The sequence below is a fragment of the Lissotriton helveticus genome, chromosome 2_1, assembly GCF_964261635.1.
Source record: "Lissotriton helveticus chromosome 2_1, aLisHel1.1, whole genome shotgun sequence".
Classification (NCBI taxonomy): domain Eukaryota; kingdom Metazoa; phylum Chordata; class Amphibia; order Caudata; family Salamandridae; genus Lissotriton; species Lissotriton helveticus.
Genome location: NC_136059.1, coordinates 1,758,217,034 through 1,758,242,330, shown reverse-complemented (window position 1 = coordinate 1,758,242,330; position 25,297 = coordinate 1,758,217,034). Strand labels below are relative to the sequence as shown.

At 42.7% G+C, this 25,297-nt stretch overlaps 1 protein-coding gene across 1 annotated transcript in view; it reads right to left on the bottom strand.

Moving 5' to 3' along the window:
* Positions 1 to 25,297, bottom strand: part of IFT74 (intraflagellar transport 74) — a 452,022-nt gene that overhangs the window by 368,041 nt on the left and 58,684 nt on the right. The window contains exons 3-5 of the mRNA XM_078676711.1: positions 21,319 to 21,454; positions 14,970 to 15,018; positions 733 to 831 (exon numbers count right to left, since the gene is read on the bottom strand). Coding sequence (XP_078532837.1) covers positions 733 to 831; positions 14,970 to 15,018; positions 21,319 to 21,454 — 284 coding nt within the window. The remainder of the gene's footprint in view (positions 1 to 732; positions 832 to 14,969; positions 15,019 to 21,318; positions 21,455 to 25,297) is intronic.

Below are 25,297 nucleotides of genomic sequence, written 5' to 3'. Positions count from 1 at the left end.
AGTATTGTTTGGATAACGTCATCCTAATCACCATTTCATATTACTTCTATAAATCAAAATCATGGTGAACTAAGTGGCTGTGTGCGCATCTTCTGTCTATATCTCTTTCACAGTATACACTGGCACTTTTTCCCCTCATTTAGAAACATATGCTTGGAAGTGGTAATAGACAGTTTTTTTTCACAAATGATTTTGCAAGCATACAGGGACTCCCAGTTCCACCTGCTTGATTTTCCAGGCAGAAAAACATGCTGGTGATGGGATGGGCTGATCATTTCACTCGAAAAGAGGGGGAAAATCAGCATCATTGAGGGGTAGGCTTAGGCTCTATTTTCCCTGGGGGGGAGGGGGGGAGGGGTATTTCTGTGACACAACATTGCCAAACGAACATATTTTCCTTAAAACATAAAAAAGAGAAAAGGCAGATGTGGACACCCTACTCCCTCCAAACACTGGTATAGCTTCCGTGTGTGACAAAAACAAACATAAATATAAGTAAATACATGTTGTTTAAGAAACAGATTTAAATAACACATACATTCCCTACCTGCAAATGTGACAGAGAATACATTGACAGTCTAGTGTGACAGAATATACCATATTCTATTAAATGCTTAGTAGGGGTGGGCTAACTGGCGTAATTCTCTCTAGCATAATAGAGCAATGCGTAATTACTGAAATTACTCCAATTACTCTGGCGTAATTACAATTTCACCCAGGCCTATTGCTTACCTCTTCTCATAGGACAGATAAACAGAATTTTCTTGATTGTACAAATCAATTTCCTTCTTCAGTTTATTCATTTCTGTTGTAAGTTCACTCACTTTGCTCCTGCAGTTTTGAAATAGAACACAAATAAGAAAAAGATGAACACGGAAAACGTAAATGAAAGCCTACAAAACAGAGTGATAGATTCAGCCTTGCTAATAAACATTAAAAACTGCCAAAAACATTTTTTAAAGAATATGGCAAGATATTACAAAATGAACCAGCATTCTGAACTGTTATGGTTATAGGGTATTGACAGTTTGTGTCCACCAAACACGTGAAACCGTCTTTCAAAAAGGTTATGGGCGTTATGTAATTACTTTGCAACTTTTAATACAGAGATTCTTCCAAGATGGAAACTAACAAAGTGTAGGCATTTGTCTTGCAGTATATTCAGCGAGGCTGACTTTGACATGCTTAGTAGAGCATCAACTTCTGCAAATCACTGATTCCTTGTTAACACATGCAAGAGTATCAGGAGGCAAGCGACCAATCAGACAAAAGAGAATGCTAATGTCACGAACTGCAAATGGCACACGTCAGTCTCTGCAACATTTATAAATGACTGTCACTTCTCAACCATCTCGACTTAGAATGTACAATAGTCTTCGGGTGATGACTAGGGCAGGAAAAAAGCATCCACCAGCCAGACTTAGCAAAGAGGTGGATGATCAAAAGCATTAGGTTCTATCATGTACTTTACAGGCCACGTGCCATCACCTTCTATGCAACTCTAAACTTTAATGTAACATTTCTAGCACGTGATGGACATAACCAGGGACACTAATCACTGTTGCCAACTGCTGCATGCAAATCCCACCATTTGTGACTCATCTCCTCATTAACTAACATTTAGTAGTAATCCTATCTGCTTTCTGTTTTCTTGTCAATTAAAGGGCCTTTATCAGTATAGCTGCTGACAATCTGTGTAACTTAATACAAAAAACTCTGGCTTACTGCATTAAGATGTGTTCAAATATCAAGGAGTTGTACTTAAAAGTATCGCTATGACATTAGCTAAATACAAATCCTGAACCGTAAAACATGATGGCTCTTTCTGTTAGCACACCCTCACCTTTGCCTTGAGATGCATAACTAAGATAACGAATCAATCATTTTCCAGAAATGGATGCCAAAGGAGTTTGTTATGAACAAAGAACTGTCACTGGATGTATCATCTCCTAGCAAAGAAACAACCCACAACATTTTGATTACCAGTCTAAACAGCTAGGAACAGCTCTCTTTTGATCAGCTGTACCGAAAGCAATTAATACAACAATGGTGTATGCTGTGCTTCAGAAACTGAAAATAATGAAACATAACATAGAACGGGTTTATCAGAAACAAAACGAGACAGAGCGAAAAGAAAATTAATAAAAATCTCTTTTGGCAAACTATTGGTAAGAATTTGATATTTATGTTGATCTCAAACAATTTACAATCAACATGTGATTACTAGTGTATACTCATTTCATTCAATTTTAGATGCTCTCAGGCCGCTCACTTTTCCAGATGGCCACGATTATTGGCACAAAGTCTGGGGCAGAGAGAAAACCACCTTCCCCTTCCTTTTCCTCAAGCCCCTGTCCTTTTTCCCTTACCCTATTGTGGAAATATTGTATACTGTCATACAAACAGAATGTCGCAGTAGGCTCTCAATCTGCACATTTAGGCAAGAACCAAGTTAAGAAGGCAAGACATCTAGAGTCCATAGAGTAAACAAACCAGGTATGAAACTAGGGAAAACTAGGGAGTGAGACCTGGAATCAAAGGTGTAGGTCACAGTAGTATTAGTGTTAGATAATAAATGTATTGTAGGCTTTGTACACGATTGTGCATATTACAACACGAAGGGCTCGCTCATAACACATTTTCCAAAAGTATAAATAGTATCTTAATGGTCATCTTAATGTTCAACCTACTGGAATCTGGGAGCTCTCCTTGTCTTCACTCTTGAGGTGCAAAGAAACCAAGTTGCCTGGTGTCTGGGAGCAATTTTATCAGTACAGCTGGTCGTCTGTATTAAACAGACATGGCGGGGGAAACAAAAGGGGTTTAACGAAAATCTATTTCACCTCTGGCAGCCAATGGAGCTGGCCAAGTACCAGTAAAATATGATCACCTGACTTCAAGCGGTAAATAGATCTCGCTGGTCTAATTTGCTTCTGCATTAACCTTGAGATCAAGTAGAGATCAAGTAGACCGGCAAGCCCAAATACAGTGAGGTGGAGTAGTCCTCATTCACCAAAACAGATGCCCTATACAGTGGCGAACAATAACAAGAAAATTGAATATATTTGGCAGTTTCTGAATGTGCTTGCTAAATACAAATCCTGGCAAGCTACGTAGAGATACTAATGAAACCATCCTTTTAGCTTTCTGATTGCTGGGGAATTTCACACAGTTGCGTGTCATAATTTGTACTCAAAACGCAGACACACAAGATCTTTTTTTTTTTTTATTATTTTTTTTTTTATTGAGATGGATCAGAATACCATAAAACAGACCAAAATCATAAATACAAATAGGATATCAGCTGAATAAAAAAATATCATAACAATATGCAGACATATAAATTATACAAAAAAAAAAAAAAAAAAAAACACCTATACAGAGATAAATACTTCTTATCCGGCTTAGGTTGATCAACTTAAGGGAAAAAGCATTTGGGATTATTACGTGCATTACATGCATTACATGCAGGACGAAGACATTTCACTTTCAACATCTTGTTTTCCTCCAGTTACTGAGTGGTGCCCACATTTTTTTACCATACTCTTTCTTCCTTTTGCCCTTAAAATTATATAGACACTCCTCAATGTTATGAATGCCAAGCAGTCTCGATAACCACATCTGAAATGAGGGGGCTACCGGATCTTTCCAAGCCGCCGCTATAAGAATTCTTAACACCGCAACACACAGAAAGATAAAAGCTTCGGCTTCATGTGTGACTTTAAGATTTTCATCCCTGCCAATTAGAATAGTGGTTGGGGATAGAGTGATTTGGCACTCTAGCAGCCCCGATAAGAATTTCTCCATTTCAGTTAAAACAGGTTTAAGATTTTGACAAGCATAGAACATATGAGATAGATCTGCCGGACCTTGGTTACATCTTGGACATCTATCAGTATCCCTTTTACCCCATTGAAACAACTTCGCGGGGGTATAATAGAGATTAAAGATCGTCTTGTAATGTTGTGCTTTTAAGTTGGATGCTCTTAATACTTTCTTATTTAGTGCCAGGGCATAGTCCAGGTCTACATTTGGATCACCTATTCTAAGAGCCCAAGCATTTTCTGTTTGTACAACATCCTCCTCTAAGCCCTGTAAGAGATGAGCATATCCAATTTTGATCTTTCTGCCTCCATTCCTTATATATTGGAGAATCGGGTTTAGCTCCTGGATAGAGATCCTAGGTCTTAAAGAATTAACTGTTTGTTCTAGCTGTTTATACAACATCCAGTGGTTCATAGGAACCCCATATCTTTGTTGCAGGACCTCAAACCCTAGCAAGTCATCCTTACACATAACGTCACCCAAACACCGGATACCCAGACTCTTCCAGAGGGCGCTGTTCCTGTTCTGTCCAAGATGTAGGAATGGGCTTGAGTTCCAAAGATCTATAGTGCCATTGATCTTAGGAATCTTAAAAAATTTCAGCATCAACTTCCATACATCCCAAACACTTAACATCACTTTGCTTTTACTCCTCTTATAATACCGCACGTTAATTTCACGAGTTAAAATCCCCATAGCTCTTTCGCCAATTATTAATTCATATATTGTGGGCATTCTAAGAATACCAGGCGACAGTACGGGGGTATCATAACACAATAAATGTTTCATATGCAACAATAAGCAGACCCAATGATACAGTCTTATGTTAGGAGCAGATAACCCTCCTCCCTCTAATGATATTGAGAGTCTAGCTAACGATCTTCTCACTTTGCCATATTGCCATAGGAACTGTGAAAACACTGCTTCCATTTTCTTCATCAGCCCTTCATTAATTAATAAAGGAATAGCACGGAATAGATATAATAATTTTGGGAACATTGTCATTTTAAGAACGTTCACTCGGCCGATCAAAGTTAGATGTAATACATCAATTCTTCTCAAATCCTTATCCATTGATGCAAGTAACGGCAAGTAGTTTTCCTGAATGATTTTACCCACATCGGCATTGATTTTTACTCCTAAATAGACTGCAGAGTCAACATATCTTTGATCCCTTTTCTGAATATTCTTTGTACAGATTATTATAGTTTTTTCAGTATTAAGCTTATATCCTGAATAGGTCCCAAACTGCCGTGCCAAATTATTTAGTTCCTGTAGTGCCATATTCGGACTATCTGTAACAATTGCCAGATCGTCCGCATATGCCAAAAGCTTAGTGGTATGCCCGTGAGAAATAACATGGGATATTCTATCTGAAGCTAGAATCTTCCGAATTAACGGGTCAATATATAATGAAAAAAGTATAGGTGAACACGGACAACCCTGGCGTGTACCTCTTCTAATCACTACCTCCTCCGATTGAAGCCCCATTGTAGTGATTCTGGCTACTGGGTCCATATACATTGCCTTGATACCTTTCATACATTTTTCACCGAAACCCCTTTTGTCCAACACCTCCCACATGAAGTCCCAGACCACACGGTCAAACGCCTTCTCGGCATCCAATAAAATCATAGCCATGTCTCCTCCTGTAGCAGTGACAGCATCGAATAGTGATATAGCCCTAGCTGTATGTTCAGTAGTACCTCGCCCTGGTACAAACCCATGCTGCCAGGGTGAAACAAGTTGACCTACGATCCCTCCTAGTCTCTTCGCCCATATTTTAGAGTAAAGTTTAGCATCTGTGTTTATTAAGGATATCGGCCGATATGAGCCCGGGTTCTCCTCTGGCTTTCCCTTTTTGTGAAATATCACAATATTGGTCTGTTTCCACGTATCGGGAATGATACCTGAGCAGATAACGCCATTAAAGAGATCTTCAAACATAGGAAGAATCTCATCACTCAGAGCCCTGTACACCTCAATTGGGATTCCGTCAGGACCCGCCGCCTTACCCAGTGCCAATTCATCCAGAGCAATCTTTATCTCCTCAGTTGTTATATCCAGTTCCAATCGAGCTCTATCTCCCTCCTCCACGCTTGGTGTTATAGGAAACTGGTCTCGTATGAACGGTACCACACCTGGCTCCTGATCATAACGTTTTTGATAAAATTCCTGGAACACATGTATTATATCTTTCGGGTCAGTATATTCTCTCCCATTATTTTTAATCTTGCTTATTTTATTTCGATTCGATTCTTGCCTGATGCGGAGTGCTAATGCTCTCCCCGCCTGCTCCCCAGTCTCATATCTCCTTGCTCTTTGTGACTGATATTCATATATCTCTTTCTGAGTGATTATTTTCAAGACATCACCTTTAACCCGGGCCATATTTCTAATGGTCTCCCCACTATCTTTACCAGATGTTATTTCCTCAATATGGCGTCTCTCTATTTCTGCCAGATCTACCATAAGCTTATCAATCTTGCCTTTATCCTCTTTCCTGAATCTTGCTGCACAGCTAATCGTCTCTCCCCTCAATGCGGCTTTAAAAGACTCCCAAACTCCATTTCTGGAGGCACTGTATCTGTTACATTCGAAAAATTCCCTTGTCCAACTTTTAATGTGTTTTAAATATCTTTCATCATGTAATAATTTCCTATCAAATGTCCATCTAGATATTTTCCTTTGAACATTGGGGACCTTATATGATAGTATCTGAGGATTATGATCGGAAATTGTTCTTGGTAATTTACAAATATCGACTTTACCAATTTCCCCTTTTGTAACAAAAAAATAATCCAACCTAGAATACTTTTGTGCTGGATGGGAGAAATATGTATAGCCTCGATCACCGGGCATCTTTTCTCCCCATACCTCTACCAAGCCATGTGATTGAATCAGGGAGCATATTGCTGCATTAACCTTACGTTTACGACCTGTATAGTTGTTCCCCTGTTGCCAGTCTGCAGAAATATTCATATCGCCACAGACTATTAATGGGGTGGTCCAGTTAGCCAGTTCTTCTTCTAATTTATCGTAAATCATTGGGTCATCCTCATTAGGACCATATATCACACACAGAGTGAACCCCATATTCATTTCCGCTAATATCCATCTTCCTGAACCATCTGTTCTAATGCATTTCACTCCGCCCAGATGGCTTTTAGCTAATATGGCCACTCCTCTGATCATTGATGATTGAGTGGAACATCCAAGCAGGGTATACCCATACATTTCCAGAACTTTCCTTTTATTCCAGGGAATATGGGTTTCCTGAATACAGGCTATATCTATATTATTCATTCTAACCAGATGACTCAATCTCTGCCGCTTCTTCCAATCGTTTAAACCACCTGCATTGATAGTGCAAATCCTAATGTCTGACATATTTAGAGTATTGACCTTTCCTACATTGACTATTAACCAAACAGCTGATATCAGCCCAAAGCCTATTCCATTCCATCTCGTTATTTTCCAAAATTTTCAACCCCCTTTCCCTCCCCTCCCCCACCCTCTCCTCCCTTTGCCCTCTCCCCCTCCCCCTGTCATGCTCCAGGGTGGAGCACCCCCTCATCCACCTCCCTTGTCTGGAGGCGCTCAGACCGCTGGTCTGTGCACGTGATGGTTGCAGCTCGATGTAAGGAGATAGAACCCTTAAAACTTAACCCATTCCCCAATTACACTAGAAAAATATTATTTTGCCTTTTCCTCTTTTATCACCAGAATTTACACACTGTGACCCCCATTTTCAATTGCCCTCCACCTTACTACCTATCTACCTTCAAACGCATTCTATATCAATCGCTATCCATTCACTGGGATCCAGCAGAACAATATTTCCCCGTGCCAACCTTATCTTCGAGGCCCCTATTCCCCACTAGAGTTAATGGATTAACAACCTGCTATTCTACTCTATCTACAACATCAAGAATTCTTTTGCTTTAATCTCCGAGGAGAAGTAAAATGTTTTTCCCTCTTTAATTATCTTGAGTTGAGCGGGGTTAATCAGGTAAGCCTGCATGCCCTTGTCCTGAAATGGTTTGATCATCTGCCGTAATCTCCAGCGTCTCTCCACCGTGATATGACAGAAGTCAGGGCGAACAAAAAAGGTATAACCATCAACTGATTTCTTTTTATCGGGTCTTGCCCTCTCGGAGATTGCTTGTCTCAGAATGAAGTTGCCCAGAAAAATTAAAATAGCTCTGGGCTTGTCTCCCTCTTTCGCATTTTTGTAAACGGTGGCTGGGGTACGATGTGCCCTCTGGATCTCCCTACCAAAATCCCAGTCTTTCAGATCCGTGAAGGCAGACTCAAAAAGCTTAACAACAAAAGGTTTCATATCTGTGCCCTCCGCCCCTTCGGGAATTCCAAGAATGCGTAGATTGTTCTGCCGCGATCTATTTTCTAATGATTCAAGTTTCCACTGAATATCGGTGAGCTGTTTTGTTTGCGTGTCAACTTTGCTGGTCGTGGCTGCTGATTCAGATTCTGTAGAAACCACTCTGTCTTCCAAGTTGGTAACTCGCTCTCCCAGACTCACACAGGCCTTAGTCAGCTTTCTGACCGCACCTTGGATTTTTCTAACGGCCGCCTGAGATTTACGGCTCTCCTGTCTCGCTTCTTCCCTGTGCGCCAGTATCTCCTGGTGAATTACCTCCAGGAGGGACATCTGTGCTGACCCCCCATCCGGGCTGTCTAGGGTAGCATTAATTTGTTGCTCTTTTTTCTGGCTATGTACTTTTGTTCTCACCACCATTTTTACTGCTGTGCTCGGAGGACTGTTCTCCTTAGGTTCCACATCACTGCCAGTGTCTAGATCGCTGGTATCTTGACCCAAACTATCCTCTCCTTCCTCCTCCGACCATTCTCCCCCTTCAGATACAGAGAAGAATGCCTCAGTTGGGGCTTCCTTTATATTGACCACCTGATCCACCGCTGAGTTCTCAGATTGCTGCTCTTCACCCTCTGCAATTGCAATGGTATTCAGCAGCTCAGCAGGACCCTCTTTTATGTGGTCGGGGATTGCCTCATTTTTTGAAAAATGTCTGAGATTGGAGTGGTGCCCCCCATATCCGGATTCCCTTTACTAGTACCTTGCTGCGCCGTTTTTTTGCCCGAGGGGGAGCCTTGCTTCTTCCTCTTATTCCCTTCTATGTCCAACAATGACTCCGCTAGTTCTGCTGCAGCCCTCCTCCTGGCCGCCGCTTTAGCACTGGCATTCATCTTTGGGGCCATGATCACCCTCCTCCTTTCCACCGGCCCAAATAGCACCTTACCGCCTGGGATACTTTCGTTGTCAGTATCCGTGTCCTCCGCCTCCCGCTCCACTGCACCCTCCAGATCGTAAGGCTTCTCCTCCTGCCTGCCGCTTGAGAGGCTTGTTCCCCGATGTTTTTGTCTCGCAACTTGCCTGCATGCACCCAAGCGGGGACTGAGTTTCCGCTGAGAGCACCGCCTTAGCAGCAAGCTCCGTACCGCTTCACTCCTGAAGGCTGACTCCACGAGCTCCGTTGCCTCCAGCTCCGCCTGCAGTCCAACGGCCGCACCGCCTCTGAGCCTCCGCGTCAGCCGCACCACGTCCAGTAGCAGCCGCTTCAGCGGCTGACGGCAGGTCAGTTTCATTTAGTAGTTCTCGCCAAGACACCCGCGTTTCATCCTCTCCGCCTCACGTTTTTTTGGCTCAGACTGTCATTAGTTCGTTTCACTCATTTCACTCCGGCAGAATCATTGATAAGGGATTTCTTAGGTTCACTGTTCCTACATTGCACCGCTCCTTACTCGAGCTGCTTCCCGGCCGTCTCACACAGCCGCCATCTTGCCCCCGCTGATTTTCAACACCGACACACAAGATCTAGTGCTCTGGCTAAGATTTTAGGTTTAAATCTTTTTTATTGATTTGAACGACAGAAACGAGAATAAAACAATGCATCAGGCAGTGATACCCAGTACACGGGCCATAGACAGCTGAAACGCTACAGGATGTAATCAAAACACTCAGAAAGAAACTACCCAACCACCCCCACCCCTTAGCCACTCCTGTACCCCCTCCCTCCTCGCCCCCCCCCCACGATCCCCCCACCCCTGACATTACCATGAGGTGTCTGGAGCCAACTACAATCAAACTAGTGGCCTTGTGATTGAGTGGAGTCTTCCGATAGTGTGGCAAGTCGCAAGAGGTGCATGCACCTAGGACACATGAGTTCGCAAAATTCAGAGTATAGAAGGCCGATAAAAGGGCGCCACAGATCTGGGAAAGAGGCCCCATCACCCTGTAGAGAAAAGGAAAAGTGCTCCATGACTAACACGTACCAAAGCCTGTGCAGCCATCCCTGTATCGAAGGTGCCCTATCGGAACCCCGCGCTGAGAGTATGTACTGTAAAGCTGCCCCTAGAGCAATGCCCATCTGCTTCCCTTTACGTGATTTAAGGGGACAGGTAAGTCCATCTGAGACGCCTAGGATGATGTATTCTGGAAATCGTAAGATTGTAGTGTTGAAGTGAAGATATATGTCATCCAAGACTTGGGACCAATAGGGCTCGAGAATGGGACATTCCCACAGTATATGCAGAAGAGTGCTGTCAGCTCCGTACCCCCTCCAACAGCTCAGGGAGCAGGCAGGGTGTCTCCTGTGCAGCCTATGGGGGGTAAGGTGCCAATATGACGCTATCTTAGTAGCAGACTCTAAACTGGAGATGTTTTGTGCATAGTGTCTGGCCCTGTAGTGTAAGTCGCTCCACTCCTTCTAAGTCAATGCCCGCCCTAGTTCCACTTCCCACCTTTTCTGACCTGCGGATTTGATCTCTGGTTCCAGGGGACGTAGGGTGTGATAAAGTTCTGTGATGAGACGTTTGGGAGACTTTTTGGATAGTAACCATCGTTTATCGGGGGTAAACCTTCTCTCAGCTCCTTGACGTACCTGGGGCTGCTTCACCCAGTGAAGTATTTGCTGATAGTGATATCGTTCTGAATTGGGCATTATTTATTTATTTATTTATTTAACTTATAAAGCGCACTATCACCAAAAAGGCATCCTGGCGCTGTTGACTCAAGATAAGAAAGAACAGGAAGACGAACCAGAGCCGACATCCGACTAGGTTTTAGGAAACAGCCAGGTTTTGAGTCTCCTTCTAAAGACACACAGATCACTAACTTGTCTTAGCTCCAGAGGGAGTTGATTCCAAAGTTTGGCAGCAGCGTACCCAAAGGTTCGACCACCTGCCCTGACTTTCCTAACTGTGGGAGTTATCACAAGTCTTGCCAAAGAAGAGCGAAGGCATCTGGCAGGAGCATATCACTCAAACTTTCTCTGCATAGACACAGGCCCCACCCTATGCAAGGCTTTAAACACTATGCAGAGAGACTTGAACTGGACTCTTTGGCTAAGCGGAAGCCAGTGCAGTTCTGCCATAGCCGCTGAAGTGGCAGATCTTCTAGGCCACCCCAAGGCCAATTTGGCGGCTGTAGACTGAATCCTCTGCAACCTGTCAAACAAAAAATTAGGAGACTCGAGAAACAAAGCATTGCAATAATCAAGTCTACTAAGAATAGTGCTACGAACTATCAAAGCCCGAGCATGAGATGGAAGCAGAGGAAGGATCTTCCGCAGAGACCTGATGATAGCCAGACAACAGATCACAGTTTTCATGACCTGTGATTCCAGAGTAAGTTTTAAATCAAACAAGATGCCGAGATTACGGACCTTCTTCACAGGTTGAACAATGGACGAGGTAGTGGCCGGCCAGAAGTTACATGGCAAGGCAGAGGGAATTCTGTCCCTCGGATAGTAGAGCACCTCTGTCTTATCTGCATTGAATTGCAGCGAGTTCTCCTTCAGCCAGATGGCCGTATCACGCAGGCAATTATAAAATACGTCTGTAGATATTGATCTCCCTCAAGGGAGAAAATCAACTGCATGTCATCAGCATAATTAACGATGTTAATGTTATGCTTTTTGATGACAGCAATCAGAGGTTTCATATAAATATTGAATAAAACAGGGCTGATAGCCGAGCCCTGTGGTACGCCATGCGAGATGTTTGAGTAGGTAGATTGAAAAAGGGGGAGGGATACCGCTTGCTGTCTATTCCCTTAAAATGACCGAAACCACCTCAGGACTGTTCCCCTCACCCCAACCTCTCTCAGTCTCTTCAGCAGGATCCCATGGTTGACCGTGTCAAAAGCGGCAGACAGGTCGAGCAAAACCAGCACAGCTGCCTGTCCCTTGTCTGCCCGCATCCGAAGTTCATCCATCACGGTCACAAGAGCCGTTTCAGTTCCATGGGCCGGCCGAAAGCCAAACTGCACCTCCTCCAGCAAGTTATGTTGTTCCAAAAACTTGGACAGAGTGCTGCTCACCACTCGCTCCACGATTTTGGCTGGGAAAGGCAGGAGAGAGATGGGCCAAAAGTTCTTAAGACACTCCGGGTCAAGCGAGGGCTTTTTTAACAGGGGTGTCACCACTGCTTGTTTCTACCGGGCCGGGACCATACCACTAGACAAAGACTGATTGCAGATCAGACGAAGAGTGGGGAACAGCTCTGCCTTAAATTCAGTCCAAATTTTATGGGGCACAGGATCAATCTGAGGAAAAACAATCCTCCATCCTGATTATCGGGACATTGCCCTTCATACGCAAGAGGGACTTCCAATCTCTACTCACGTAGTTGCGAACAGAATTTGTGCCCGAGAATTATAGGTAGCAACATTAACAAAAAATGTGATCAGCGAATGGTCCGTCCAGTCCATTGGCAGAATTTCCCCAATCAAAAGATGATTAGCCTCTGAGAAAATTAAAATCAAGCATATGCCCTCCTGTATGAGTGGCCTTGGGCACCTGCTGAAAAAGGCCCAGGCCTTCACAGGAATGAAGAACATTCAAATAGGCGGAGTCAAGCGACCCATTAAACCAAAGATTTAAATCCCCCAAGATCACCAGTCGACGGTGAGTAGCCGCCATGTCCGTAAACGTCTCCAACAGGAGTTGCTGCTTTAGTACACTGAGAACCCCAGGAGGACGATAGCAGATGATCCCAGTTAGGGCTTGACCATCATCGTTCTTAATAGCAAAGCAGAGTAGCTCAAAACCTGCAACCAAATCCACATCGAAAATAACCAGATTCAAACTATCTTTAAAAATCACCCCCACTCCTGCACCTCTCCCATTCGATTTAGGTTTATGGCGAATGTTATAGCCAGGTGGGCAAGCCCAGCCAGGATCAATCTGACAATCAGGGCATGTCAAAATCTGCAAAAGACATGGGCCCCATCTCATTAAAAAAGTGTCCTACGGATCTGCAGCCGTCCTTCTCCCACTTGGCAAAGGCTGCCTGGTCTAGGCCCGGGGTGAAGTCGGTGTTGCTCGTAATAGGAGTAAGGGGTGACAGGAAAGTGGTGAGGCCATTGTGGGTAGCTGTGGAGTCCCAAGCGGTAAGTCTAGCTCGTCCTATTGGGGAGTCGTAGAGACCTGAAGGCCTGGAGACCCTGCACTTTTAGAAAGTTTACATTTTCTTACTTTAAGCAGCTGAGCCTTGTGCATTCCCTGTAGGCAGCCACACACAATGGGAGCTTAAGTGTGACTTGATGGGCCTTCATGGGTCATTAACTGGCTTGATGGGGGTGGGGTGGTGCTAAGCACAGCCTCACTTGCACCTAAACAGGATGTGCCCCGTCTCCACAGAATAGGCCTAACGACCCTGTATTGTCACTCCCGCCAGTTTGGACCCTGGGCAGGGGAGGAAGTTGATTACCTACATCATTCAAATCTACTGTCTAGAAGCTTCTCCCACCTTCCAGAACCAGGATACCAAAGTATAAATACCAGACATCAGGCACCACCACTTGAGTACACTTGTAGACCTGTGGATACTCTGCCAGGAAGAAGGACTGTTGTGCTGTAACAAGGACTGTCACTCTGCTGGACTCCTGCTTTGCTGTGCTGACCTGCTGCCTGTTGGCCACTTGCCTGAGAGTGAGAAGGACTGGGCCTGCATCTCTCCAACCTAGAACCAAAGTGACCCAACGGACTGCTTGCCTCCTGTTCTGAAGTCTCAGGGACATCAAAGACTTCCAACCACCCTGCTACAGCACCTGGACTTTGCCATCTATGAGTCTTTCCCTGCCAAGTGGCACCAAATCCAGTCCTCGGCCCTTGGAAATGGGTATAAAGTGCTGCTCCCGTAGAACACTGATGCATCGCTTACTGCACCCCACATCTTTGTCGACGCAACCAGGATTAAGGTCCGTTTGCTCAGAGGGCCACACTGGGTCCCTTTGTCTATCCTGCACTCCATTGCTGTCAGCCTGAACTCTTGGCTTTGTTCCGGCCCAGCGCGGCCAAATAACTCACATAAACACTTATTGCTTCAAAGCTCTATTTTGCAATGTATTCTTTAAAAATGTATACCTCAGGTTCTACGTATTGGATTATTATTGTTTTGCTCTTTGTTTTGTTCATTAAACTAAGCTCTATTTTTCTAAACAGGTGTGGTATCTTTTTGTTATATGTTTTCACTGTTTTGCTGTTTGAAGTGTTGCACAAATACTTTACACTTTCGTCTTAAGTTAAGCCTGACTGTTCTGTGCCAAGCTACCACAGGGTGAGCAGTGTATTTGACTTACACTGACCAAGTCTGCGGTTCCTGCTTGGAAAGGGTGCATACCTCTGCCAACCAGAAACCGAATTTCTAACAGCAATCTTCCTCAGGTGTCCAGCAGGACAGAATAGGTTCCACTACAATATGGAAGGCAATAGTGTTTCTGTATCAACCACAAGAGTTTAGTGGGAAAATGTTGCAGGATAGTACTCTCCGTCTGTTCTGCAAAGGATTGAGAAGGGTTGGAGCAAAATGGTTATTATCTACTGTCTCAGCCAGTGTAGACTAGCAAGCGTTTTGCCCCAAGGATCATCTTTCCAAACTCTCTAAAGGCATATCGTACAGCTTTCATTTTCAAAAGGGCTAATGTCCTCCACTTTCTTTCTACATTTTGACAGTCTCATGTAATACTACAAATGTCTGACTACAAAAATGTGCTTCCTTCTGGACATTTGGAGCAACAGTCTATAGCAAACTTATATTCTGGCCTTTTGGGTACATTTTTAAATGGTTATAATAACCACTATGATATTTACCGCTCAACTCACCTGAGAAGTCCAAGATAATATGATCTGTCCATTATCTGCCTTTGAGGACCTAATCAGAGGAGAAAAGGGTTTAATATGCTTCCCCGCAGAAGTACACTGTATACATTACTGAAATTTCCAGTTTCTTACGATAAAACATCTTCTTATAAACAGACACTATAGTTAAAGATAATAATCTGAACAATAATGTTTATCTAGCTACAGAGATCAAGCCTGATTAACCTTACAATGCAAACTCACTACTGACGGTCTGTACAAAAGCATGTATATTTCAAATAGAAAGAGAGGAGGGAGATAGAAAAATTACCAATGAAAGGATGATTTAACACACAAGTTTCCATAAGGAGGCCTGACCCACTAATATGCCTGTTGTTCACTACAAATTCAAACAATAATCCCTGGGAAATACAAGTATGGCTTTCCCATTTGTTGTGTTGCAAATGGCTGAGATCGCAACCTTTCTTAGTAAAACTGTAATGACAGGTCCCAGGTACAGACGTTGCAGCTTTTTAATAACAGAGACAGAGAAAATCATTCATGTACAAATGGACTGCTTTGACATGATTACGTCAATGCAAATGTTTCCCTAATTGAGATTTGTTTGGACTTTCTGAAGTAAATTATTTTATCCAGGTTAAAATGCAAGCTTTCTCTAACACCTACCATGTGCGAAGGTCTCTCCATTCGAAAGGTTGAATATTGGCAAAATGTGGCAAGGATGCTGAAGCGTTCTTATGGACATACAAGACTACTTTGGATAAGAAGACCCTACTGAGGCATTCATATGATAATGCAAGACTACTTTGTATAAGAAGACCCGATAAGTCCTCATGACCACTCTATTCTTATGTAACAACTTTTATTGCTCTTGAGATCTAAAAGCTTAGATTTTTCTTTCTATAAGAGAAAAAGTGATTGCCTCTCTGGAAGGCTGACTTACACCACAGATGTCATAAAGAAGCTTTAGTTATAGACTTGAAAAGGGGTCCTAAAATGTTTGTGCTTCTCTAGACAAGAGGGCCTTCTGACAAAAGTGAATTATTTTGAACACCCTCCAAGAATTCCTTAATCATTGGTGAAAAAAGCCTCGGAAAGACTCTTTTAGGCTGTAAAATGAGTGAAATGTCATAGAATCGTTAGGTGGGAGGAGTCTTTTAGAATGTTTAGGTCCTCTTATGAGAGATTCAAGCGTCTACATTGGAGGAGTACAGAACCTAGGATGACAAGCTCAAGAATGGTAGGTTGGGGTGGAGAATTGGAGCCTTGAGCCTAGAGAGGAAACCCCTCTGTAAGGCAGCTTCTTGTCTACTAGCCCTGACCTGGGAAAGAGTTCCAAAGACCACCTTTATCAATGCCAGTCTGGTACTATCAGTATCTATTTGGAGTTTGAGTATATGATTCATAGGAACAGAAAATCCCATGCATGGCTATAGAGAGTGTGGTCCCCTGCCCTTTGTCCTATGCATTCTCTGAAATGCATTCTCTCCAGTTTTATAATTTTGCTCCAATTACACCAACAGCCAGGCAAGCTCTTTGAGGGCCTCTCTGATAAAATGGACTGAGATGTCCTAAGTGGTGCTCTGACGGGGGCACCCAAGGTGCACCTATCTTTAAGACAGTGACTAATGCCTACTCTAATAGGGATTTGCGTAGCTTGTGGTGGCGATAGCTCAACTTAGAGGTATTGGACACAACTTTTAACCTATCTTGTTCAATGGGAAATATCTACAGGCCTCCCAAGGGTAAATTATTCTGCCATTTTGCTTTATTATTGTCTTTCGCTTACATATGTTCGGGAGATGTGTGGAAGGTGTGTGTACACTTTGTGTGTCAGATGCATGAAAATGTATTGTATATTTTTAATAAAACTTACTACAATATGAAATAAATTTCACTTGACTTACTCTTTAATATAATTCAGAATTACACGTGTGTGACAATCTGAATGGGTGGAGGCTTTTGTGTGAGGTTGCCACGGTCACTGATGACCTGGGAGCTAGCTCATTGCACACTTCTTCTACCCTAGATTACGCTGTAGAGGGATACAGTGTCCTTTGGGTGGGATTGGCAGGGTTTCTTCCCTTTGAATGTGCTGGAATGCATCTGCAGGAGCACTCCTAGCTCCTCCCCAGCTTCCTGCAACTGGGCCCAAAAAGATCTGTACCCGGGCGCCAGCTGGAACAAGCCAAGGAGAGGCAGGTGGTGTCTCCGAGTGCATTGGGTGGCACTGTACTGGAATGAGGATAGACTCTTTTCCCTGCTATGAAGGTGGACCCAGGACTGTACCCTGGAAATAAAGCCTCTCTGGAAAAGGAGTTTGTCAGCACAGCTCGCTGTGTGGATTTGTGGGAGCTGCTGCTAGGAACGCAATACTCCTTGGATGTGAGAAAAACTAAGATTAAACTACTTCTTTGGTGGAATGGCAAGAGTGGGGGATTGACAGCATCCAGCTGTCTTTTGTGTCTTTATGACACTCTCCAAAGCTATTTAAGAGCCTTCCCTATACTGGAATGACTGACAGGAAATGGGGAATATGAAGACCAGCTGTTAAGGGATTTCCTGCTCATGGTGAGGAACACTGATGTCCATCTCTGCCTCTTGAAGTTCTTGAAGTTTTTTGTTGGTGGAAAGACTATCGTTACTGCTGGTAAAGGGTTGTAACCTTTGCTGCTGGTACTTCTATTTACGAGATTTATAATTGTGTTTGGAAAACTAATTCTCCATAACAGAAGGAAAGGTTGAGGAGCTCGTACTGAGCATCTGATTTAACGCAAGTCAGTGCCCACATGCTGCAAGTTCAGAGGATTCTGTTGCGGCACTAATGACCAGGAGGACATAATTCAGGATTTGAAACTTTTGCTGTTTTAGCACTTGCAGCCCAGTTGGCTCTGGCTGAAGAGTCGGACACTGCCTTTTCCACAGATTCTAATCTCTCACTCTCCTTGTCCGCCTGAACTGATTTTAATGTAGCAGAAGAGTCTGGTTGTGGATCTGATCTAACAAACAGTTAATGGCGTGGAAGAGTATGCTTTGGAACTGACCTCAGAATAGAGAATCTTGTTTTGGTCGATTAAATGTTTTTAAGAGAAGTGGGACTACACTTGCAGTGAAACCTGGTGTGAGAACAATCTCCTTCCATACTCAGTAAGATACAGACCTAATGACAATAAAGAGTGACAGCTGCTGGTGTTGAAGGGTTTTGAACATCAAAGAAGTCTTGGAATGTGCATGTGCCATAAAAGTATTAGGCTACTTGCCAAAATGTTGCAAAATGTGTTCATTTCATCAGTGGGGTCCTGCTTGAATGAGCTGTTGCTGGAGTTGTAGGAGAATATGCCCACCAGTCCAATTATGTTTTTCGGTCTGGCACAGTATCATGAGCCGACCAGTTCTTCTGACGCAATGTAGGAGATCTCTTGATGTTCAATCTTTGCTTGGAGCCCCACATACATTCGACAAGATATGGGGTAGCTGAATTAAATGTTATGAGTTGGATACCCATGATGAAGAGAATTAAGTGTGGTCAGCTCAAAACATCTGACCCATGCAGTTTGATCTACAGTGCTTGTCAAGTCGCTATTGAGTCTTTAATTTTCTTCAAATTGTTATTATTGAACTATGTGGAGACACCTGATGTGCTGATGCCCTGCCACACTGTTTTTATTTGTATTGGGCACTTGTTTGTGCTCCTTTCGTCATGACTTTCAAAAACCAAATAAAAATATTTAAAATATACATATATATTGCCTCGGAGCATGCTCTTTTCTAGGTGCAAGCACACATCTGGGAGTGAGGTGCCACCTTGTAGTTTGATAACACCTTTGGCCCATAATCTCAATGTGTATTTTCTTGGGCTCACAAATCCTAAATCCTGGCCCTGCGCTTCTCAGCCTTTGGCCAAATTCCATTGACTTGGAAGCTTTTGCAGAAGAAAGTCAATATCTAAAACTTCCACTGGAGGGGACCATGGTCCAGCCTGAGAAGATCTGCAGGAAGATGAGGAATGACAATGACTGAAGTTATCTTAAGTAGACAGTAGTCCTCTGAACATTAAAACTCTTAGGCAGTAGCAAAGTATTTTGTGGTCAATGACTATGTTCATGGTAAATGAGTCAGTGGTGAAGGATGGTTCGAATTCAAAACTGTTATGAAACTTAAATGGTAAATTTTCTTTGATGTCATGCATGGTTTCAATCAAATCATGCAGAACTCAACCTACAAAAATGGGAATACAAAGGCAGCTATCAAGATGAAAAACATCAAGGAGCTGGGTAGCAGTAGAGAAAGAACTGTCAAAAAAGCACAAAATTCAGTTCTTTGAATTCCTGAAAGGAAATTAACAAGTTGTTTGAGGAAGTTAAGACTCTGCATTAGAAAGTATTGTGAAGCAGTTTCCAAGAATGGGACTGACAGTCAACATGTGGATGGGTGTCCGGGTCACAGTGCTGGCATCCCATCAACAGCTGCAGCAGAAATGCTTCACCCTGAGAAGGAATAGGTATTGGTGAATATGATGCATTTACAGAATAGGTCTGGACAACCACGTTTAAAAAAAGATCTGTAGGATTTCCTCACACGGCACAAGTAAGGACTCCAATATGGTGGTACAGTGATGGTTGTATTAAAATATGCAGATATAAGAAGGGCATTGCTGGATGTAAAAAACTAAAATGAGTGCAAATTGAATTGTTGCTAGATTCGTTTTATGGTGAAACGTTAGGGATCTCATCAGAGGAGTAAATATGCCTCTTCATTGGCCTTCCTGCATGGTATGAGCACAGAGGACCAGTGAACCTTGTCCACATATCATCTGCAAGTTGGTATGGTTCTATTAGGCATGGCTTGAACCAAATGGATGGAGAACGCATCTCCTCCAATAGGGATCGTAGACGTTACTCTTGGATAGGAGATTTACAAATCTGAAAATAAATTGATGTTCTGCTTATTGTTAACGGTTGCTGTGTAAGAGTACTGGAACAAAGGCTGTAAATTAGACTATGCTTTGGGATTACATTTAATAAGCTTATATGATTAAAAAAGGAGTGTAAGCATATTTGGAGAGTTCCTCCCTAAAGGGAAGGTAGTGCTCTAAAACTAGATCTAGTGCCACCAACCTAGAAGTTAAATAATCCTTTTGTTAAATGCAAGTCACTGAAACAGTTTGAAGCTGAACCTTTTTACCATTGGAAATAAAATAGCACGGAATAATAAAAAGGGCCTCACAGCGTCCACATGATGCAACAGGTCAATGTCCAGTCATATTCTTGGCACACGGGGAGACTAATAAAAGAATGAGTTGCAGTCAGTGATGGAATGATTCGGTTGGTGGTGCATCACCGCTGTAGCCTCATCAATAACCAGAAATACACCACTGCAGAGCAGTGCTTCAATAAGGAGCATACATTTGGATTATAGAAATTGAGAGACTCTTTATACTCAAGTCAAAATACTTAGTGGTATTAAAGTTTATTAGGGGGTGGGAAACTCATGTGATCTTTGAAATTTAGGCACACATTTAGTAATTTCTCTCGAGCTCATGAAGAAATAACAAATAGAAACTATATCGTACATCAGAGTTCACTGCAAGAGTCTACGTTCTGCTATTCAGCGCCTGGCAGTTGTCCCCTGCTTTCACAGGGTTCGTCTGAGGGGCACTTTTCTCTCTGTTAAAGCAGCAGAGGCCTGGAATTCCCTCCCTCTGGAGCTGCGTAACATTCAGGACACTATGTTATTTGAGAAACAGTTGCAGACTTTTCTTTTTATTCAAGCCACCTAATCTTTGATGCTTTGCTGTTATGTTCACCAACCGCGCCGGGACACTCGTGAGTATCTGTGCGCGATATAAATGTTTTGTAACATAACATAACATAACTTGAATAAAGCGAACAAGGTAGCGACAAAGAATCCCATACCTCACAAAACTATCCAGGCTTTAATGTGAAAGTTGGTCAAAAGGACCCTGCCATTCTCTGATAAAGAGGATTCACAGAACAGGGGTTATTACTTGCAATGGATGAAAATAACATTAGGAGTGTTAAATAACAATGCCAACACTAAAGGCTTATGGTGGGGAAAGCACGGGCATGCCCAGAGCCCAAAACATCTTTAGACTGTTGTTGTGTACCTAAGATTTTTGGGGTTCGCACACTAGCAGCATTCAGATTCTATGGTGAACACCTCATGAGACAGAGAGTAAGTATGATTTGGAAACACCATCTAATTACAATAGCTTTCTGAGTATTGCAAAGTACTGCTGTACATAACCATCATAGCTGTTTTGAAATTACTTTTGGCACACAGACATTTGTAGCTTAGATTTTCATTGTAGCTACCACTATTTATATCTTACCTTTCATGCCAGTTTTCATTCCACTCAACCCCTGTTGTGTAACTGGTCGATCAGTTACTTTTATTTGAGCTGACAGTACACCTCCAGGGCCAATGGGACCACCACGGGTACCAGGCCTTGCTGTTCCAGGAGGCATCTAGATATTAAAAAAAAATAAAAACGCAAATGTCAAAGTATGTATCGGAAAAGAGTCTATACATGTAGAGATTCTATACATGCAGCATTCTGGATCACACGCTCAGTTGCCAAAACTTAAGGGGAGATCATGGTGCTCGCACCAATCATCCTCTTTGAACTCATTTTTCTTTATCAGTAGAACACTTAACATCTGGTCCTAGGCCTTACCTCTGCAAGTGAGAAATGTTAAATCAACGTAACATACAATGCATCGCCTAAATTCTGGCAGGCCTCCCAGCTTCAGTTTTCAAGAAGATGGAGTAGCCCCTCCTCTCAACTCAAAGACAGCAGCCACAGACTCTTATTTGACCATAAAAGAATGTCTCCACTTTAATGGAGGAAGCCTGAGAGAGGATCTAGAACTAATTATTAATACAAAGAAATTGTACGTCCACTGGTAAATATCATTAGAAACATTACTTAAGTAGTGAAGTCATAAAAGCTCAATTCTCCACAACCATGTACCTCCAACCACGACCAAGTGTCTGGAAAATCCCTTTAACACTCTGTAAGTAAGTGAGAAAGGGGAGTCAGTGTCACTTGAAAGGACACGTTCTAACGGCCCAAAAGTAATTCACATCTGCTCACAGAACCCTGCTAACTTTCAATCACTTGTTAATCTTTACCTCTGATCCTCTTTGGTGCTCCACTACTCTTCCACTATGCGTACGCTATATAAATAGCACACACATAATTCCCTCTCAAGCCCCCTATAATGTACATCTCTGATATTCAACTCTTTTCCCAAAAGCACTGCATACATATACACTGTACACCATATTTTGTCTGTCTGACTTAAGGGAGATGAACTAAGAAAGCTACTGTCCTTCCTTATTCCTCTGCGATTTGATCTGGGGCTGGAGTCAATAGAAGAGCTTGTAGCACACGGCCTATGCTCTACTGGAAGAGGTCGTGGTCAGTTCCAGAACTGGCGTCCTATAGAGCGGAATTCCAGGAGGTTTGGGCTCTCCTAAAAAGTAAAAATATCCCATGGTTGCTCCATATCAGGGCTTTTAGTACACGGATAGGTCTGCCACAGCTTTGGGAGACTCCTGAGCTGTGTTGCCCGGGGATATCTAAATCGGAACTTCAAAACCTAATGAGTCGGCAGAATTTATTAGCCCTACAGAGTTCAGTAACCCTGGGCAGGCTGTCTGTAGAGTTCCTCTTAGTAAAAATGGAATCTCGATTTGAGGAATTCTTAGATGTAATACAACCACCTCTTGCGAGGAAGTTATACATCCAGCTATGGTATGGCAGCCTACCACTCAGGGCACTCACCTGTAAATGGGCAAAATCGGATAAGGAAGACTGTACGGCATGTAATTATAAAACGTGAAGACGTCTCTCATATCATGTTCTTTTGTCCTGCGTACGTAACTATAAGGAAATGTTAGCTGATCCCGTTATGCAGGAACCTTGGGTTTCGACACTTTATCCAGGTCTGTCGGGTTTCAATTTATGATACCCATCCCCCTATTGTTTTCGCTGTATCCCGCTTCCTATTTGGCATGTGGCGTAGAAGGAAAAGTTTTGTATAATACATGTGATCAATTATGAAATTTTTATATTGCTGGCTTTTTGAGAACTCTCGAGTTTAATCCATTTTATCTCCAATTTTGATTTGTTCATTATTTATTATTTTAATGATCTGTGCTTTGTATGTATTTTACCTGCACTTTTATGGTCTGTCGACCGAAATAAAGTTATCAAATGAAATGAAATGAACATTTACCAGCAGAATAAAAACTTCTGTGAGAGACCTACACTTGTATATTTCACCCTCATAGCTCAGTATACAGTGCTGCTTCCTGGTAAATATTGCAGGACTTTCCACAAGGGTACTTAAATAGAATCTATGACTTCTATAGGAGACAGAACTACATTCAAAATTATGATGCTCTGCTTACAATTGCAGGCCCTCACGCCTCATTACAAACTCCAGAACAAATATACAACAGATCCAACGCTATATAGCTTACATTAGAGCTGCAGATCAGGCATCAGGCCCAAGCAGCTCTGCTCCACTTTAAAGTTAGAGCAACAAAGGTGACTTAGTAGACAGCATTCCCCACATCAGTACCAGAAGCAGCAGTCCAACGATGCCTAAAGACATGCCCGCTACATCTAGTTTCAGCAACCTATGCACTGTACACCAAAAGGTTACCACTGAGATTTCAACAGGGCCGTGGGAGAGCACATAGCTGATGCCTATCTCAATAACATTTACACTACTTAAGGTCATGGCTCTTTCACTCTTCTAATCCCCATTGGACTATCTGTTATAAACAACATAAAGATCACTATGCCCTCCATCAAGGGCGGTAAGCATCTCAGGGTAAGCGTCACAGGATGAAAGATGCCTTCTAATTCCTTCTCAACAACTTTCTCCTCTGGCACCACCTAGTACACACTGCTTTAACCGAAAACAGTGAATCTTCTACACCTACTGTGCATCATACTTCTCTACTCTCGCCTCCATGTTTCATAACGCCAACACCTTATACTACATGACCAGCTATGATGGATTTCTATAAAGAATCCTAGTGCCTAACTCAATAGTCTAGAATATGTACTCACCAATAGCCATCAAAACAGTGATTCTTCTCACTGTACAAACTGCCTTATAACAAGCACTGGCACAGCTAAACGTTAGCTTTATTTTTTAATAGTGAAAAATGCTTGACAACAGACAGCTAGTTTGTCAGTATGTGTTTCTGCTGGGCTATGTGGATGGGAGAGTCTGTGAATGCAGGGAGTGTGAGTCATTGGGTGAATGTTAGTCAGAATGTTTAAATGCGGGATGAAGAATGTGGGTGAATATTCACTGCCACATACAGATTTTGGCAATAAAATGCTCTCAGAGAATGATTTTTAAAGTAATATCACCCAGGGTATCCTCTTGCAAAGACTGAGGGTTTCCAATGGAACCACCAACATTGCAATGAAATGGTTCAGATAATTTCTCTTCAGTCATTGTGTGCGCACAATAATAGAAACTTAAATTGTATATTCTTTTGCAGAATTTGTGAAATTGGGCCAGGGGTGTGACAATCATCATCTTACCTATTTGGGGCTTCTCTTAAATAATCTGAAGGATTTATCTAAGGGATGTTTATATACCTATTGCTTGCACCACCATTATACACATGGGATCATTTTAGGAATAGATTATCTAGGTCCAGTAAATCAATAATACCTGAATGTAGTGTTGGGCAAATGTAATTATGCCAAGAAATATTTTAAAGAATTTTAACCTACAGTGTGTTTTCAGTTGCAAACTGCTATGTAACCATATTTGCCCTAAAATCTCTCCTATGAAAAAATACTATAAGCTTTTTTTCCAGCTGCAGATTTTACCACCATATCCATATTACCACCATATTCTGGGTGAGCAGGCTGCTCGGCAGATGCATTATCCCCCTGTGCCTTGCTATGTCATTACAGACAACCAGTCCATGGGTAGATCAGGTAACAGCTACTCATGCAGCCCTGCTTCACTCCAGCAGCCAGGAGCATCAGAAAGTGCTGTAGGTGGCAGCATCACCCAGCCTGACCCATACCCATAAGCATTTGACACTGAAGCAACACTTGCGGCGATACCAAAAGACGAGGGCTGAAGCTACGCTATCCTGAGTAAATGTAAATGTAAATGTAGTGCTTATATAGCGCACGTATCACCCCCAAAGGGGTCTCAAAGCGCTGTACACATACAGCTGTGGAACCCTTCCTGGCCTTTCCCTGTGAAGTGCCCACTCCTGGGCACCCCCAAGGTGAGGCCAGGCATCCTAGCGCTGTTGGG